This window comes from Taudactylus pleione, unplaced genomic scaffold, assembly GCF_031769625.1.
Source record: "Taudactylus pleione unplaced genomic scaffold, aTauple2 ptg001020l, whole genome shotgun sequence".
Classification (NCBI taxonomy): domain Eukaryota; kingdom Metazoa; phylum Chordata; class Amphibia; order Anura; family Myobatrachidae; genus Taudactylus; species Taudactylus pleione.
The window spans coordinates 1,363,023-1,381,130 of record NW_028285421.1 but is presented as its reverse complement, the minus strand read 5'-3'; the positions used below and the strand labels follow the sequence as shown (position 1 = coordinate 1,381,130).

The following is an 18,108-nucleotide window of genomic DNA, read 5'->3' as shown; positions in this document are numbered from 1 at the left end:
TAACTCCTTCATAATTCTAGACATAAAGGGGGGTACCTTGGTCAGTTAAAATTTATTTTGGTATTCCCACCCTGTTAAAAACATGCACCAGCTCTCTAGCTATGCCCTTGGTTGAGATATGATTTAAAGGGATTGCCACAGGATATCGAGGATATATTGATTTTCATGAGCAGAATTTATCAAAGGCCCAGCCAAATCCATAGCTATCTTTTCAAAGAGGACCTTTATTACAGGTATGGACACTAGGGAACTCTTGAAATGGGGTCTGTGAGCATGATACTGGCACTCAGGGCAGGAAGAACAAAACTCAGACACATCTTTTTACACCCCAGGCAAAAAGAACCACTAAAAATCTCTCTTAATGGTCTTTTCAGCCCACAGGTATAATGCTGTGATATTGCCATGAAGTCCAACACAGTTCTCTGTGGTGATATGACCATGTAGGTCCAACCCAGTTCTCCTATATGTCTGGGGAACCACAAGCTGTTCTACCACATCTTCACACCTTTTTGTCACTTGATACAAGAGCTCATTGTTAAGGGCCATGTGTGGAAATGTTATCCAGGTCTAATGGTTTCCCATTAACACCTTTCACATTTTCTCTGGCTCTTATCAAGGTGGGGTCCTTTAACTGCACAGATGCAAAAAAATCCTCTCTCACTTCAAGGGGAGGTATGCTTCCAGCCCTGTCTATCACCTCTGCCTCCTCTGGAGGGTATACCTCACTTTGTTCCTCATCATCTACCACTTCCCCAGCCATACTAGCAAAAGGGCAAGGGTCTAAGGGTTTTGGGGTCACAACTGCGGCCAGTGTATCACCAGGATAGTCTACTGGCTCTATACTGTTCACCTCTGTGACCATGCAGGATTTCCATAATTCCCAAAAATGGGGAAAATCTCTCCCTATTATAACATTATGTACTAAAGAAGCGACCACTCCCACATTAACCTAGCATTCCCGCTAGGCTGTTTTAGCGGGGCGCAGCACCCTGCCCTCCTTCTGGAGGGCAAAAAGCACCCTGCACTCTAGAAGGAGGGCAAAAAGCACCCTGCCCTCACAGCCTGTGGGTGCCATCTTCACCCGCTGGATGCAGTGTCCCGCGGGTGAAGCAATGTACGGTGACCTGGTCACCGCCGAAGAATAGACGCCGTGCGCATGTGCCCGCCCTCTATTCTCCATGTCTGCAGCGCTTGGAGGCTGCCCGGTGTGTCCGTAAGTGCCAGGCACGCCCCCAAGTGTGACGAAAAAGGGATGCGTCTTATAGACATGCCCCCTTTTCATGACCACGCCCCCTTTTCGGGCGTGCGCACAAAGTTGCCCTCTCTAGCTCTGGCACCCTGCCTGCCGCCGGAGCTAGAGTGAACACTATTAACCATTGCTGAACCACAAGGGGTTCTCAATATTTACTTCCCATACTTTCCCATAATACTCTGTACATTTCTTTTTTTTTGTTTAAAGTGTTTTTATTGAGAACATTTTTTCATATTCCATTTAAGAATAAAACATTACCATAAGTAACATAGAAAATAAAATGACATAATCACAAAGTAAAAATACAGTGTGAGTTACAAAAACATTGAAATCAGCAAACCTAAAACACTATATTTCACAATAGGGATTATGTTTTAGGTATATGGAAAAATATAAAAGATTGAAAGCAAAAAAGGAGAGTAGAATATATAGGGTATTGGAAAGGGGGGAAGAGAGATGCCAGTCAGTTGTAGAGCGAATTCACTCAAACAGAATATATCCAAGAAAAACTTTAAAAAGTTGTCAAGGGGGGTTCATCTGAAATATGAGCAGTCCATGGGGACCATATTTTAATAAGGTGATCCAAAGTATCATGTAGGACAGAGGAGATTCGTTCAATTTTGTTTGTGAACCACACAGCATTAATAGTTGCTAGTACAGAAGGGTGGTGGTAGACTTCCACTGGGAGGCTATCATACATTTTGCTGTGTTCAATATATGTTTAATATATTTCTGTTTGGCTCGTATGATGTTTGGAATAGGATGAGAGAGGAGGGTGTATAAAGAAGTGTTTGGAACTTGGATGTCTGCTACATCCTTAATCAACTTGTGAATGTCCAGCCAATACTTTTGGATGCTAGGACAGGACCACCAGACATGCAGCATGGTTCCCACCTGGCCACATTGCCTCCAACAAAATTTAGAGGAGGATGGGTATATAGAATGTAGTTGAGTAGGGACCAAATACCATCTATAATAAACTTTATAGGAGTTTTCCTGTATGCGGACTGAGATAGAGCTTTTTGCGATCCCAGTTCTTATGCCCAACCATTCCTCAGAGGTTAGTGTCTCTCCCAAGCCTCCTCATGGGCTTCTTTTAGGAATTGATTATGCTGTATTAATAATTAGTAAATTGTAGAAATAAGACCCTTAGTTGAATGGTGATGTAAACAGACTGATTCTAGTGTTGTTTTATCAGGTGTTGAGATTTGCATCTGGGAGTGATAGAAGTGGTGTAATTGAAGGAATTGGAAAAAAACATTGTTGGGTAGGGAGAATTGGGTTTGCAATTCAGCAAATTCAGGGAAAGCCCACAAGGGAGCTAAATCAAATGAGATTGGAATATCAGATTTAGTCCATTGATGATAAAATTTATGTTGCATACCCGGGTCAAATTCAGGGTTATTCCATAGAGCAACCAATAGGGGATGAAAGAAGCATACTGTATATTATATAGATGGGAACATTGGTTCCAAACAGAGATCGTGAAGCAAACAGTGGGTAGGATGGTGAGCTTGGCTGATTGCAAAAGAGCAGGGCACCAGAGGAAGGAATAAGGGGAATAGACAGATAGTGCTCTGGCTTCGATAGATGTCCAAACTCTCTGGTCAGGCAGGGAATGCCAGAGAACACAAGAGACCAGTTGGGTTGCCCGATAATATTTAATTAGATGAGGGGTACCTAGCCATCCATCACTGCGAGGCTTTTGCAATAAGCGCATTTTTACTCTGGGTCATCTCCCAGCCCAAATTAAATGTGAGATCTCCACTTGTATATTCTTCAATATTTTAATTGGGATATGTATTGGGAGAGTCTGCCAAAGATATAGCAGTCAAGGCAGTATGTTCATTTTGATTGAGGCCATACGACCTATCCAAGAGATTAAAGACCTATTCCACATATTAAGGTGGGACTTAATGGAGACGAATAGTCTGGGAAAATTGGCTGCATATACAGTAGGGTGGAATATGTCTTAGTTAGATAAACACCTAAATATTTGAGCTTATGCGTTTGCCAACGGACAGGGAATGCGGATTGTAAAATACGAAGGTCAGTGGGGTGGATCTGTAGGTCTAAAATTTCCGTCTTGTCTGTGTTAATTTTATAGTTAGAGAATGTGCTATACTAATCTATTTTGAAAAATAGGTTTGGGAGAGAGGAATGGGGATCAGTTAAAGTTAGGATCACATCATCAGCGTATAGAGAGATCTTGTGGTCAGAGTTGCCAACCCGGATGCCGGAGATGTTCATACTTAATCTAATCTTTGAGGCTAGGGGTTCCATCACTAATGCAAATATAAGAGGGGAAAGGGGGTATCCCTGGCGGATGCCATTGTAGATGGGAAAAGGGTTGGAGGATAGACCATTAACTAAAACGGAAGCTGAAGGATTGTGATGAAGTGAAAATAATCCGTTATAAAATACACAGGAATATTGGCCCTGGTGGTGGCTGCATTGAGCGATTTACCCTCTAACAGAGAATTAAAGAGTGACTTAAGCATAGGGAGTAGGGGTTCTGTGAAGTTTCTATAGTAAAGAGCAGAAAATCCATCGGAACCAGGGACAGCTGACCTACGCAGTTGTTTTATGGCTGTCATAATTTCCTCTTCGGTGATTGGGGCATTGAGGGAGGCAACATGTGATTCAAAAAGTTTAGGTAATTGGCAGGACTCTAAATATTGGTGTATTCTATCAAGTTTGTGGGGGGCATTGATTTCAACAGGTGTAAGGTTATATAAAGAGAATAGTAATCTCAAAATAGATTAGCCATGACTTGGGGATCATGAATTAGAGAACCATTCAAATCTCTCAAAGAGATTATCCTGTTGCAAGTACGCTTGGCTCTTAGTTGGTGGGCTAGCAATGTGTCTGCTTTATTAGATTTCTCATAAAATATCTGGCGTGTCCACAATAGGGCATTCAACATTTTTTTTAGAAAGAATCTGAGAAAGCTGACCCTTGACTGATAGAATTTTAAGGAACTGTACGTGCATTTGTTGAGAAAGCGTTGTTGGAACTGCGTAAGGGAAGATAATGAAGATTCCAGTTCATTTATGTGCGTGAGTTCCGCCTTCCTCTGAGCAGAGGTAAGGCTGATAAAGATACCTCGCAGTGTGGACTTATGAGCCTCCCAAATTATTGAAGGAGAAATATCTGGAGTGGAATTAGTGGCGTAAAAATCTTTTAGGGCAGATGTAATTTCTTTAATATAAGTCTGTTTGAGTAGCAAAGACTCATTTAGGTGCCAATAGCGGGTTGGGGGCATCAGGCTAGAAACCAAAAGCTCCATCTCAATAGCCTGGTGATCTGACCACAGAATAGGTAAAGTCTGGGGCCCCAAGAGCTTTTGGGTGGAGGCCCGATCAACTAGAAAGTAGTCAATTCGTGTATGAATATCATGTGGGGGGAATAGTGTGTGTAACCTCTAGCTGAGGGGTATAGAGTTCTCCGTGTGTCAAAAAGATCATTAAGTGACATATGGGAATAAAGACATCTGGAGAGTTTAGAATTAGTTTAGAATGGGTAGAACAAATTGCGATGGGGTGAGATCTATATAGGTTATGATCTGAAATAGTGTTAAGATCCCCCCCTATAATGGTGAGGCCCTGTGGAAGCTGTGAGATATGATTAAAGAAGGTAGTGAACAGGGAGCTCTGCTGCATGGCCGGGGCATATACCGAAGCTAAAATAATCGGTGTGTGGCTATAGGTCCCAGATATGATAATGTACTGATCCTGATCATCAGACAACACTTTGTCTATAGTGATAGGGAGGTCCTGATGCAGCATGATTGCTGTGCCTCTACGCTTAGCTGACATGTTCGAGTAGTAGACCTGTGAATATTGTTTGCTTGCTAGAGATGGGTGAGGGGTTTTAGGGTGCGTCTCTTGCAAAAATATAACATCATGCTTGCGATGGTGAAGGTACTGTATGGCCATGGCCCTTTTAGTGGGGAAGTTTAACCCATTGACATTTAGCGTGAGAACCTTTAACTTCATAGCGGATAAATGTCAAAGTAGCTGCGCAACTTATGAAGTGGACATAACAACTGGTTGGAGATCAGGGGAAAAAAAGAACAAATTAGGGGGGAAAAGAAAGAGACTAAGAACTACAGAGGTAGTAGAAAAGAAAAGAACTTGACCAATACAGAGGATAGGCCTAAAAAGGAAAGAGAAGACATTATAGAAACCTTCCCTTTGGTGGGGGCATGGCATAAGAAAAAAAAAATTAGAAGTATACAGTATGTACTAAAAATAAAAAGTACATTTATACTAGGGGAGTATAAAAGCTGTGACCACTTGGCCAGATAATATAATAGAAGTAGTTGACGAGAGAAAATTACTGTTGACATCGTGAGCAACAAAATAACAGTAAGAACACAATAATAAATGTGAGAACAATGTAAATTTGAAAAAATGGGTAAACAGTGACGTTCCAAAAAAAAGGAGATGGTGGCTCACTCTACCTGAAATAAAAGTGGTTAGAGTGGAGAATTTTCAAGAGCAATATATATATTAAAACCAAATATCAGAACATGAGCCACGTAAGTATATATTTAACGTAACAGATGAACTATGACATCATATCATTATCAGTAAATATATGGACATTATAATTTGAGAAAGGTGAATGACCTGGGGTGTTCCCAAATTAGAAAACAGTGACTTCACCTAAGAAAAAAACATTTAGAAAACACTGAAGTAAAACATTGGCACGATGTCAATATTAAGTGAAAAACATCAGTTAGGCCTGAGAACACTCCGGGGATGGAGCTGAAGGGCTTTGCTAAGGTGAGGAAAGCTGTCTACAGATGGATTCAGGAAGATCATCAATATGACCAAAAGTTTTTAGAAGCTCGTAGCCTTGTGTGGGGGTTTTAACAATATATGTGACCCCATTCCTTGTGATTTGAAGTTGAAAGGGGAAGCCCCATTTATATCTAATAAAATTATTTTGCAAAGTTTTGGTGATATTGACAAGGTCACGGCATTTCTTGAGTGTAGATGGAGCTAGGTCTTGGAATATTTGGAGATGGGCCCCCGATTTAGGAAATCGTAGCAGAGTCTCGGACAGATTGCATGATCCGGTCTTTTATTTTAGAGTAGTGAAATCTTAGGATGACATCCCTTGGAGGTTGGCTTGGTGAAGGTTTCGGTCATAGTGCCCTATGTGCTCTATCCAAGTGGAGCATGTCTTTGGGCATATCAGGTAGCAAGTGAAGAAAAAAACCCTCGAAGAACCCAGGAAGGGTATTGACTGATATGTTCTCAGGAATGTTACGGACATGGATATTATTCCATCGACTTCGATTCTCAAGATCCACTAATTGATCCTTATACGTATCAAACTCCGAGAGAAGGTCAGCAAGTTCCTATTTCACTATGCGTTGGTATTGACACACTTCATCCATCTTCTGTTCCAGGGAGTCCGTACGGGAACCAAGGTCTGCTAATTCAGTTTTAAATTCTGTGAGCATCAATCTCATTTCTGACTGGATAGTCTTAGTGACAAAAGCTATAATGTCTTTGGTAGACAGAGCGGTATCCGCAGAGGTATCTTCCTCTAAGTCAGAGACTGGGTCTGCGACCGGGGTTTGGCTGGTTAAAGAACCAGATTTTTCCCATCCTCTGAAAATACTAGGTTTGGGAGCAGAATCATTTTTGTGATTTTTCTGCGACATATTGATGTGGTCACTCAATAACAATGCAGAGATATGCAGTGGCGAGGAAGGGGGATACTAGTGAGTGTAAGCCTTGTAGAACAATGAATTCTGTGGGGCAAGCATAGGTCACAGCATAATTTAGTGGAAGAAAAACATCTGGATCATCATGACTAGATAGAGAGTAAGTCGGCTAATGATTTGCAATATCCATATAAAGAGCAATATGCGAGAATGGCACTAGGTGGCACTCCAAACCCACATTGCAAGGGAAGAAATCTGAAATCTCCAATAGATTATAAATAATAAATGCTAGAATGTAATAAGTAGAATACCCAAGCAAGGGTTATTAAAGTTGACTGCAAAATAGCACAATTGATTCAATTGGGCTGTAATTGAATCAGGGTCTGGCATGCACATACAGTAGCCCTGGAGGGGAGTACTAGAAAATGGCTCCCTGGTGATATCAGGGCTGCCTGACAGATCTCTCCTGGTCCCACTCACGCTGGATAACTACTAAGCTGTGGTGGAGCATGTTGTTGCAAGGTAGGGAGGCTGAGTCAACGAGGGTGGAGTGGAGACCTCAGTTAAGCAGGTCAAGGGAGGGAGCTCTTCTTACCTCACACCTCTGGGCAGTGAGTCTCAGTGGCGCCGTCAGTCAGCTCAGGCGCTGCCGCGTCTTCTCTCCCTCCAACAAGGCAGCATAGGGGAGGTCAGCAGAAGGGCAGGCAGGGGGATCAGCGTCCCTGCAGAAGGGAGGGTAAGTGCTGTCGCTATCCTGAAATGGCACCGCCAGGTGATGGATCTTAAATTGAGGCCCCAGCTTCAAGGTGTGTGACCAGGCCACAACCCGCGGGGGCATCAGAACACTCTCCGATTCTGCAACCACGGTCACTGGACACCCCGGGGGCAGGTGCTGGGGATTATAATGTGTGGCTGTGTGTCAATTATGTACCCTTAATGTAGCTCCAACGGTCAGTATATTGAACGCCACTCGGGAGCTGTAAGGAAACCCAGCTATTCTTGATGGCTGCCAAGCCACGCCCCTGTACTTTTATTTTTCACATATAATGGCACTGTGAGGACGCTCATCTGCCATTTTGACACTAGTGCATGTAGGTAAAGGAGAAAGGATCACTGAGTATCACAGACATCCCTTTATATGAATACTCTTGCAGGATAAAAAATTGGGATCCATCCAATTGCTACTCATTTTGGAGTGTCTTAGCCATGCTGCCATCTTGTGCCAAATGAAGTAAAAAGGAAAGTTGTATGAGGACACATCTGTAATTATCGGAGGGACACCTAGCCTCCAATGAGGAATAGGCACCTTAATGTTTCAGCTATTGTTCTAGTGTTCATGATATCTAGGCTTTTGTTACTGTCTTCACCCATCTAGATTCTGGGACTAGAAAGCCCAGGGCCCATCCATGTTGCTAATATTCAATGTAATTATTAATAGTAATGTGTAATTTTTATCCAAGCACTTTGTAATGGTTTGTTCTGTTGCAGCCCACTGACCTTTACCCAAGTCTAATGCAGTCATTGATTGAAGATAAACCTGACTTTGTCAAACTCTTCCTGGATCATGGAGTGAGTCTCTCGGAGTTCCTCACCAGGAAAACGCTCACAGACCTGTACAATAACACCGACCCATCCACTCTGATTCACAGCAAATTACAGAGACTGGCCAAAGACAAAGAATCACCCAGGATCAGTCTACATCATGTATCCCGTGTCTTACAAGAGCTTCTGGGAGAGCGTATAGAGACATTGTACAAAGGAGAAGAGCAGGATCGCTCAACAAGCCAGGGAGAGGTAAATATTAGGGTGAATGTAACAATCTGGGTGATTTGGATGTATACAATAAATATATATATATATATATATATATATATATACAGTATAGCTGAAGGAGATGCTCAGGTTGTAACACTACAGATGTCTCCTTGCACATCTTAGCTTCAGTCACGCAACACAGCTTCTCTCAGTGCTCCAGGTCCCATGAGACTCTGCTAGTGCCGGGCGTCTATTTGACATCTTTTTTGGGAGAAATGGCGTCTAAAATGGAATCTGACAAATATGCACCAGTAGACTGTGCTAGCTAGTTTGATATATGACATTTGTATATCTCTGCAATGGAGTCTCTGAATCAGCATATGAAGTGCTACGATGCAAAAGTCACAGCTTTCGTCCACATCAAGTCCCAATTACAGACCCAGTCACACACAGATATACAAGTGTTGCATGTAAAATTAATCTGCAAAGCCTCCTTGTGTGTCCTAGTCACATCGCATTGTGACTAAGATGAATTTTTTGCAAAAAAGCTAGCAGAATCTCACGGGACCTGACGGCTCACCCACACCAGGCATTTCACTCTGCATGGTGTATGGAGGACAGATGTAGGAGGACACGTCTGTAGTTATTTGCCAACAGAACAAAATGGGGAAGGCAATGACTATAACTGGTGCACAGGAAAATGAGAAGCTAATACATAAAATATAGACTTTGTGTAAAAAAGATAACAGCAAAATATCCTAAAACAATAGTAAATCCCATGCTCAAAAAAGCCTAATAATTGAATTATAGCATGGCTGTGCATCCCTAAATGTTTCTTATATCAGTTACTTTCTGTAAGAGGGGTGAATATTTGGGTTCTTTTGTATTTGTGTGTAATAAACTGTATTGGTGTCATTCCTGGCATATTATATAATTGCCCTTGGGATTTAATACTCTCTAAATGAAGGGGTTTTTGGTTTCTGATTATCAGTGGCTGTAAATAACATCTGTATACTGTACTGTATATAGATAATATGTGCATGTTTTCCTTAGCATGGAGCTAGTACAGTAGTTGTTAGTACCATTGAGCATATTCGATAAAGAGTAGATACAGAATACAAGGATCCAGGAGCTTGAAGCTGTTTATTGCTGTTTCTTGGAACCATTGTAGTGATTGTCACTGTTTATATGACTTTTTCAGACAAAACCACTGGAGCACCCTGTACGTGATCTCCTCATCTGGTGTATTGTCCAACATCGGTCAGAACTTGCAAAGATCGTCTGGAACCTGGTACTATGACTAATGTACTTTATTACACCCACAATATAATACATCTTTTGGCCCCCCCTTCTTACACCCACCCTTTACTCTCACTGTACATAAAGGGCCACATTTTATACTAACTGGATGCACGATATACAGGAATATTGGTTTTAAGCAAATACATATCATAGAATTGAAAACATTAAAACCGATACCTGCAAAAGTGTTCATGAACCGCCGAGCAACGGTGTAGAAGATCATGCTCTAAGGCATATTTTCTCCATTTTAAATTCATGCTGTCATCCTATAGTGCTGCCCTTTCCTTCTCTAAACAGTCATATTTCAAGCATCTCATCTCCTCCCAGTCCTCAAATCCCCAGCGTCTCTTCACCACTTTCAACTCCCTCCTCTCCCCTCCTTGCTCTCTGCCCTTGACTTTGCTACCTACTTTTGATTCCATACGTCAGGACATTATATCGAACCAGCCCTCCAGCTCTTCACCTCCTTTCCCAGATCACCCCTTCCCATCCACTGTACCAACTCTAACATCTTTCTCCTCTGTATCTGGAGAGAAAGTCATGGCCCTCATCCAGTCCTCCCCCCTTCCACCTCCTTGACCCTATCCCTTCACATCTACTCCACTACCTCTCTTCTGCCTGTTCCCATCTGGCTCACCTCCTTAATCTTTCCCTATCATCTGGCACTGTCCCTTCTGCATTCAAACATGCTCTTGTCTCCCCCATTCTTAAAAAACCTACCCTTGATCGTAGCATTCTCTCCAACTACCATCCCATCTCTCTCCTCCCTTTTGCCTCCAAACTCCCTGAGCATATTGTCTACAACTGCTTTACCACCTTTCTTTCCTCCCATTCCCTGCTTGGCTCATTTCAATCTGGCTTCCGTTCTCTCCACTCCACTGAAACTGCCCTCACGAAAGTCAGTAACAACCTCCTTGCTGCCAATTCCAAAGACCACTACTCTATGCTCATTCTCCTTGATCTCTCTGCTCCTTTCCACACTGTGGACCACCCTCTCCAGCTGCAAATCCTTCACTCCCTTAGTCTATGTGACACTATCAATTCCTGGCTATCCTCCTACCTCTGTGACCGATCCTTCTCTGTTTCCTCTGATGACTCCTCTTCCCCACAGCCTCTTACAGTAGGTGTTCCCCAAGGTTCTGTTCTTGGACCCTTCCTATTCTCCCTCTATACATCCTCTCTAGGTGAACTCATCAGCTCTTTTGACCTCCATTATCATCTCTATGCTGATGATACTCAAATCCTCTCCCCAGATGTCCCAGCAATTTCTTAAATTTAATATGTCTAAGACAGAGCTGATCATCTTCCCACCCTCCCACATAACCTCACTTCCCACTATTTCTTTATCAATTGGTGACACAACTATCTCATCTAGCCCCAAAGGCGCTGTCTTGGAGTCATCCTGGGCTCATCCTTCTCCTTTAAACCACATATCCAGAGCCTCTCACAGTCCTGTCGTTTCCATCTCAAAAATATTTCCAAGATCCGACCCTATCTCACCCAGTATGCTACACTCACTGGTCATCTCCAGATTGGACTACTGTAACCTCCTCCTATCTCTCCTCTCCAGTCTGTCCTCAATGTTGCTGCTCGGCTCATCTTCCTCTCCAAACGCTCTATATTTGCCTACCGTCTCCTACAAGCCCTCCACTGACTCCCTTTCCCTTTCAGAACCCAATTTAAGGTTCTCACACTCACTTACAAAGCCCTCACCCAATCTTATCCCATTTACATCTCTTATCTCATCTCCCTTCATGCTCCTGTCCACCTTCTTCGTTCAACTAATGAATGCCGCCTCTCATGCCAGCTGATTACTTCCTCCCACTCTCGCCTCCAAGATTTTGCCATTGCTGCTCCCCACCTCTGGAAATCTCTCCCACTCCCCATCAGACTCTCCACCTCTCTACAATCATTCAAACAGGCTCTCAAGGCCCCCTACTTCATCAAAGCTTTTCAGCTCTCATCCTAACTTGCTGCTCCATGCTCCTTCCTCCCTGTCTACCCCATCTGTGTCACCCCAGTTTGTCTGCCCTTCCCTTTTAGAATGTAAGCTCTTACGAGCAGGGCCCTCTACCCTCTTGTGCTTCTCCCTACTTTACTTTCATCTGCTTCTTATTTCCCACTAGGGCACCTAACACTTGGTTGCTTATGTTCTGTTGCTTATCTGGGTGTTATGGTCACTAATGTAGCAATATATATTATCCATGTCCTGTATTGTATTGTTCTGTAAGTCACTGGTCACATATTTGTTTATGTACTTTGTAAGGCGCTGCGGAACACTTGTGACGCCATATAAATAAATGATGATGATAATAATAATAATAATAATAATAATTAGAGAAATATGACAATTACAATAAATAATTGCTCCAGGTTTGGGGTGATCTCCTGGTGTATGGAGTAAGTTGTCCTCTGTTCCCTACAGTCACAGGATTATGTAGCTGGGGCCCTTTTTTGCACCAAGCTCCTGAAAGCCCTGGCTAATGAAGAAGAGAACAGTGAGAACATGGAGGAAATAACAGCACTGGCTGCTGAATTTGAGGAGCGAGCTGTGGGTAAGATAACTGCTATATCTTAATAATGGAACAATATTATAAATACTAAAGGCCTGATTTAGAGTTTGGAATAGAGTAAGAGAGAGCAATTATCTATGTGGTTGTGATCTGAGCCAGACAGAACACAACAAAGTTATTGATATAAAATATATATTGGGCCACAATCAAATAGGGGAAATCCTTTATCTTCTGGCATTTAAAGCGCTACATAGTATTTTCATCTGCCACAGTAATCAGTATATTGATAAGCTGGTATCACATAACAATAACACTGATTCTAACATTGATGCAGGTGGTATATACAATAAAATAGTTAGAGGTGAATTCTTTTAACTACAATGATCTCGCCGATGTGAGTCATCACGGCAATGGCCGCACTTTACAGCAGCCCGGATTCGCTGAATTTTCCTTGCAGCATCATATGGCTCCGAGCAAAGTTCAGCAACTTGGGGCTCGGAGTGGGCCACAAAAGGAGCAAAGTGCTGGTTCGTTGCCGGCATTTTAACAGCGTTGCAAAAGCAAATCGCACCCTTTGAACATAATAGGATTGACCCCTTATTATCAATAGTCCTATTCATCATCAGGGTTATGAAACATAATTGCCAAACATACTCATAATCTAAAGAATTATCAGATCAAATCGGGGATAGTGGACATTGGAAGGCACACCAACGGTCCAATCAAACCAGAGAACCCAATTAACCAATCAGTATCTATGGAAAGCTTCAACCAATCATATCTAACACCACCCAGAGAAAGAGGTATTTAAGAGACCGAATGGACTACACCAAGCACAACTCCCAGAGGAAGACTATATAGCTGGAACGCATTGGAAACATCACTGACACTAAGCCACAATTACTTTTGTGAACAACAAGTCTCTTCTCTCACACCAGAGATGGTCGACTCTGAGATGCCGGGACCGCGAGATTGCAGCAACTGAAAGCCTTGTGCAAATACAGCAGCCACTGCAGACCACACACTAGGCTTGCAGCTGTGAGCACCCAATAAAGCAGGATACATCACAACGTCTCCTTACATGAGTAGAGCACACCGTGGTAGGACCAGGCTGAAGCTGAGACACTGGGTAAGTGAGGTCTGTAAGATAACACTGCACTTGGGAGACTTGCGTACACCCATTTATCCACCATGGTCATCAGCAATGAGGAAAACAGAAGGGGATCACTTCGGAGGACTTAGACTGTGTATTACTGCTGGATGGACCTTAGAGGATAAGAAGGACCACACCGGGGACACGGGATGCCACACCCCGGGTGCATCTGAACTTTTTAGACCATCTTTACATCCTTTTGATAACGTATCTATATACTTTGAAGTTCAAAAGGACATTAACCCTATATACTGCGCACATACAGTAGATTGCATGACACACATCCTCAGTAGTAAGTGGCTAACTATAAATGGTACTCTCTTGTATGGGCACTGTGTCTCAAACAAATACAACTTGGATCCACCTAAAGAATTACTGCCAATTTATGTAGTAATTTTAGGGCTGTTTCATACAACTAATAAACTTGTATGTTAGATATTGTTTTGCCTCATTGGTACAATTATACTTTTATGCTGAGGACTTCAGAAACATTCTATACTAGATACCACACTGGATCCCAGACAAAGATTCAGAGTGCGATATTGCAAATTTTTCTATCTTTGCACCTGGACAAACCATGTTGTAACACTAGGGGGGCAAATACATACTTTTTTGCATTTGGGGTAAATAAGACCTCCATTCATTTATTGCCAATTAGCCAGGAAAAAAACCTTAAATTAACTCGAAACTAAACTTAAACTAATAAATAAAGATAGACACAATAACAGTTAGGCTAAATTGTCACAGTATTTATTAATTACTTAATTAACCTGCATGAGGTGGCCAGGAGATGCTGCAATCTCATTTCTAGCCTTTATAATGTAAAATACTAAAGAACAACTAAAACGTCCCCCCTATAGATGCACTTGCAGTGCAAAGGTCTCACTTCCCTCACGGGCACAGTCTGAATACTTCTGCACAGGAAGCACCCAGGTTCCCCATCACTAAGTAGGACAAGTAATAGAGGACAAGTTCCCCCATAATGCTCCCTTGGTCCACATAAAGCTACTGAGATGCAGCGCTCTCCTACCATTGCTGCGCCTCCACTAAAGGAGGAAAAAGCATCGCTTGCAGACAAAACAAAAATAGAAGCAAGGTTTTGGGCAGGATGGTGGGCTCCAAACTGTAAATGAGGTTGTCCTTAACACAAAACCTGACCTATATACTACTGAACAAAGACACACCCCTAGCTAAAGCCTATTGGCCCAAACTACTCCGATGACTCAAAACCATTAAACTAATCTGCCCAGTAACAAATCTGTCTTATTCAGCCAATCAGCAAAATATGCAGGATTCTTATTTATTCTCAAGCCTAGTTAGCTTTCGCCTCCTATACTGGCTGCTTTTGCATGTAACACACAAATGTTGGACAGCTTTTTTCTTGCACTACAAATTAGATATACAAAATAGTGGTTGCTCATATCAACTAAATAGTCTTTCACTGGTGCTTGTAAAGAGAGGGGTTTACTCTGAACTACAGGAAAAAGAAATAAAATTTTCCCCCAGCTCACTGCAAAAACAACCAGCACAAAGGCTTGCATACTACATGGTAATAGAAATCCAGAGATCTATGTTGCATATATTTGCATACATGGTTAAGCGCTAGACTGCGTCAAGGCATCCTCTATACTGGCGTCCCTAACACTACAAAATAATAGTGCCCACCCTGGGTCATAATTGCATACTGTTCTGCCACATGATTACAGCAAATACATAAATATATTTAAGGTGAGAGCTACAAAGCCCTCTGAATTTTTAATATCATTCATGTAGTATTTAAGCCTTTCTGCTGTTTTTTTTGCAGTGTGCTGTAGGGAAACTTTTGTTTCTCTTTTTTCTGTACTACAATGTAAATGTCAGTTTGGACATGGCTGTCCCAAATCGAAATCTTTTTGCACAGGTTACATCTGCCCCCTATCCAGTACAGCATTGTGTTACCAAGATACACAGATACTGGCTATATTTTACTAATTTCCCAAATCTGAACCAGGCCCTTACTCTGAGTCACTTCCCATCTACAGTATGTATTTTTTCTTTCCTTATTATCTTTCCTTCCATGCTGTCCTGAAGCATTTTCTGTGTCTTTGGTTAGGAGTTTTTTCCGAATGTTATTCTAAGGACAAGAAACATGCTGAAAATCTTCTGATCCATGTGTCTTCCAAATGGGGAAAAACCACCATCCTAGAACTTGCTGAGACATCCAAAGGTCAGATGTTTATGTCTCATGGAGGAGTTCAGGTTTGTATACTGAGTCCTTTATCTTTTTTTTTTTTAAATGTCTGGCCCTATAAATACATCAGTACTAAGGACGAAACTGACTCATCCTCAACATGCTCTTCAAAAATGCTGAAGATAAGTCCCACTCATCCTTAGGACTGGCACATTACTGAGTAGTCCATTCTTACTCTACAGTATGAAAAAATATCTGAATTAGAGGGGAAGGGTTTGGGATGGGAGTGGGGGAGTTGAAAGTCCCATATTTCATCCATCCCGGCTCTTACAGACTTAAGATATCCTCATTTAAGTGGAGTCCACCATTTCAAATTATGTGCCCCATTAAAAAAATTATCTAGTGATCATTGTGTTCGCCAGACAATAACCTCCTACACTGCCGAAAATAAAGACCATGGATGGGGGAATATTTCCCAAATCTGGGGTTTCATTAATTTAGGATCACACTCATTTGAAAAAGTGGAGTCACAAGAAAATTGTTCATTTTGAAAAATTGGATCCTAATCTATCACCTCCAGGTAGTTAAATAAGAGTACATTAAAAAGATACCCATTCCCTTTAATACCTGAATTGCCTTATAGAAAGGTAACATTTTTATAGAGCTTGACCCACATGGGGATATCAATACTGTCTGAATAGGACTGTGAGAAGATGTGCTGTATTTTGGTCTTCGTAAAGACTCTGAAACTTTTTTTAGTATTTCATTAAAGAGGTTTTAAGATATCTACTAGATCAATTTATAGTTTCCTATCTGGGGAACAAATTTTTTATGACCACCTCAAAGAACATTTCATACATGTCTGCACTGTAGGCCTGATTCAGATCTACACTCAAATGCCATCGCAGCTGCTCTCTCTTACATAGCACAATTGCAAAAATTCTACAACATATCAGAAAAAGGTGGATGTTAATAGCTATATCCTGTCAAACAGAGGGCACCACCGAAACTGGCTTTGCATTATTCCTAGAGCCAATTCAAACAAATGAGATGGAATTGTTCACATATAAACACATACATAGAACAAGGCTGTACTTTAAAACAACATTTCATAGAGAAGAGATATAATAAAGAAATGGTAGAAACTGCAAAATCAGAAAGAAGCCAACTTCTGGAAAATACAGTCAAAACCGATGTCAGGCCCGGGTAATGATTCTCCTCAGTTTTAGGTTCAGTACCCGGGGGGGCTAGGGTGAGTTGGAGACAGGAGATGAGGAGGCAATATATCTTCCTCATAAGCTACTCACAGATGTTGTCAAAACCTACTCCAGGGTGCAGAGTCTAATCCAATTAATGGTATTCACCAGTGATCCCTCCAAGCAAGATATGGGTTTCGCTGCACTAAGTGAACAGGTCTCAGCCCCCAGAGAAGGTATCTGAGAGTAGCAAGAAGACAAAGGACAAGACCACAATTGTACTGGAGGAACAACTGGAAGAGTTAGCAGGATAACATAAATGCCAAAAGCGATGGGGACACCTCCGGAGTTCCAAGCAGAGTTTCGCCATGGATAGCTGTACTGAGGAACTGGACGCTGAATGATGTAGAGAACTGGATCAATAATTCAGTTGCTGAATAGTGATGAGAACAGCCCGACTGAACCAGATGCCATACAGTGATGTTAGCTGGCAACGTATCTGGACGCAATGTTCAGATGGTAATGAATCCAGAAGCCGTGTAGCAATGAAAACTGGTAATGAGGACATGAAGGTTGCAACTAGATAGAGAACACTAGGGAGTTTTGTTGAGCCTTAGGACACAGTCTCAGCAATGAACACCAGGGAAGCGAAGTTGCACAGGCAACTTCCTGTTCCAAGAGTCAGACTAAAATACCCCTAGGTAGCTGATCATTGGTCGAACAAGACAGCTGAAAGACAGCAGGCTACCATTGGAGGATACCAGTCAGATGACACAAAGCAACATGGCAGCATCTATGTCCACGTCAGTGGCAACCAAGATGTACACATGAGGATTCTGGCAGACCAAGGGGGAAATTCTCAGCCACTACTGGTTCCTTGGCCTGACATTAACACTCCTCAGAGCATGCAGACGCCAGTGTAGGGGTGAGTAGCGGCCGATCCCAGGCCACATCGTGACAATCAATAAGAGAACTGATGTCTATTTTATCAAACATTACTATAGAGACAACAAGAAATGAAACAACACATTTAAAAAAATATTGGCACATGCTCCAACAGGATGAATTACTCAGACATTTTACT

The 18,108-nt window shown here is 42.1% G+C and overlaps 1 protein-coding gene across 1 annotated transcript in view; it reads left to right on the top strand.

Annotated features, from left to right (window-relative positions):
* Positions 1 to 18,108, top strand: part of LOC148454263 (transient receptor potential cation channel subfamily M member 2-like) — a 188,307-nt gene that overhangs the window by 130,449 nt on the left and 39,750 nt on the right. The window contains exons 9-12 of the mRNA XM_088461126.1: positions 8,424 to 8,772; positions 9,884 to 9,981; positions 12,418 to 12,547; positions 15,751 to 15,896. Coding sequence (XP_088317252.1) covers positions 8,424 to 8,772; positions 9,884 to 9,981; positions 12,418 to 12,547; positions 15,751 to 15,896 — 723 coding nt within the window. The remainder of the gene's footprint in view (positions 1 to 8,423; positions 8,773 to 9,883; positions 9,982 to 12,417; positions 12,548 to 15,750; positions 15,897 to 18,108) is intronic.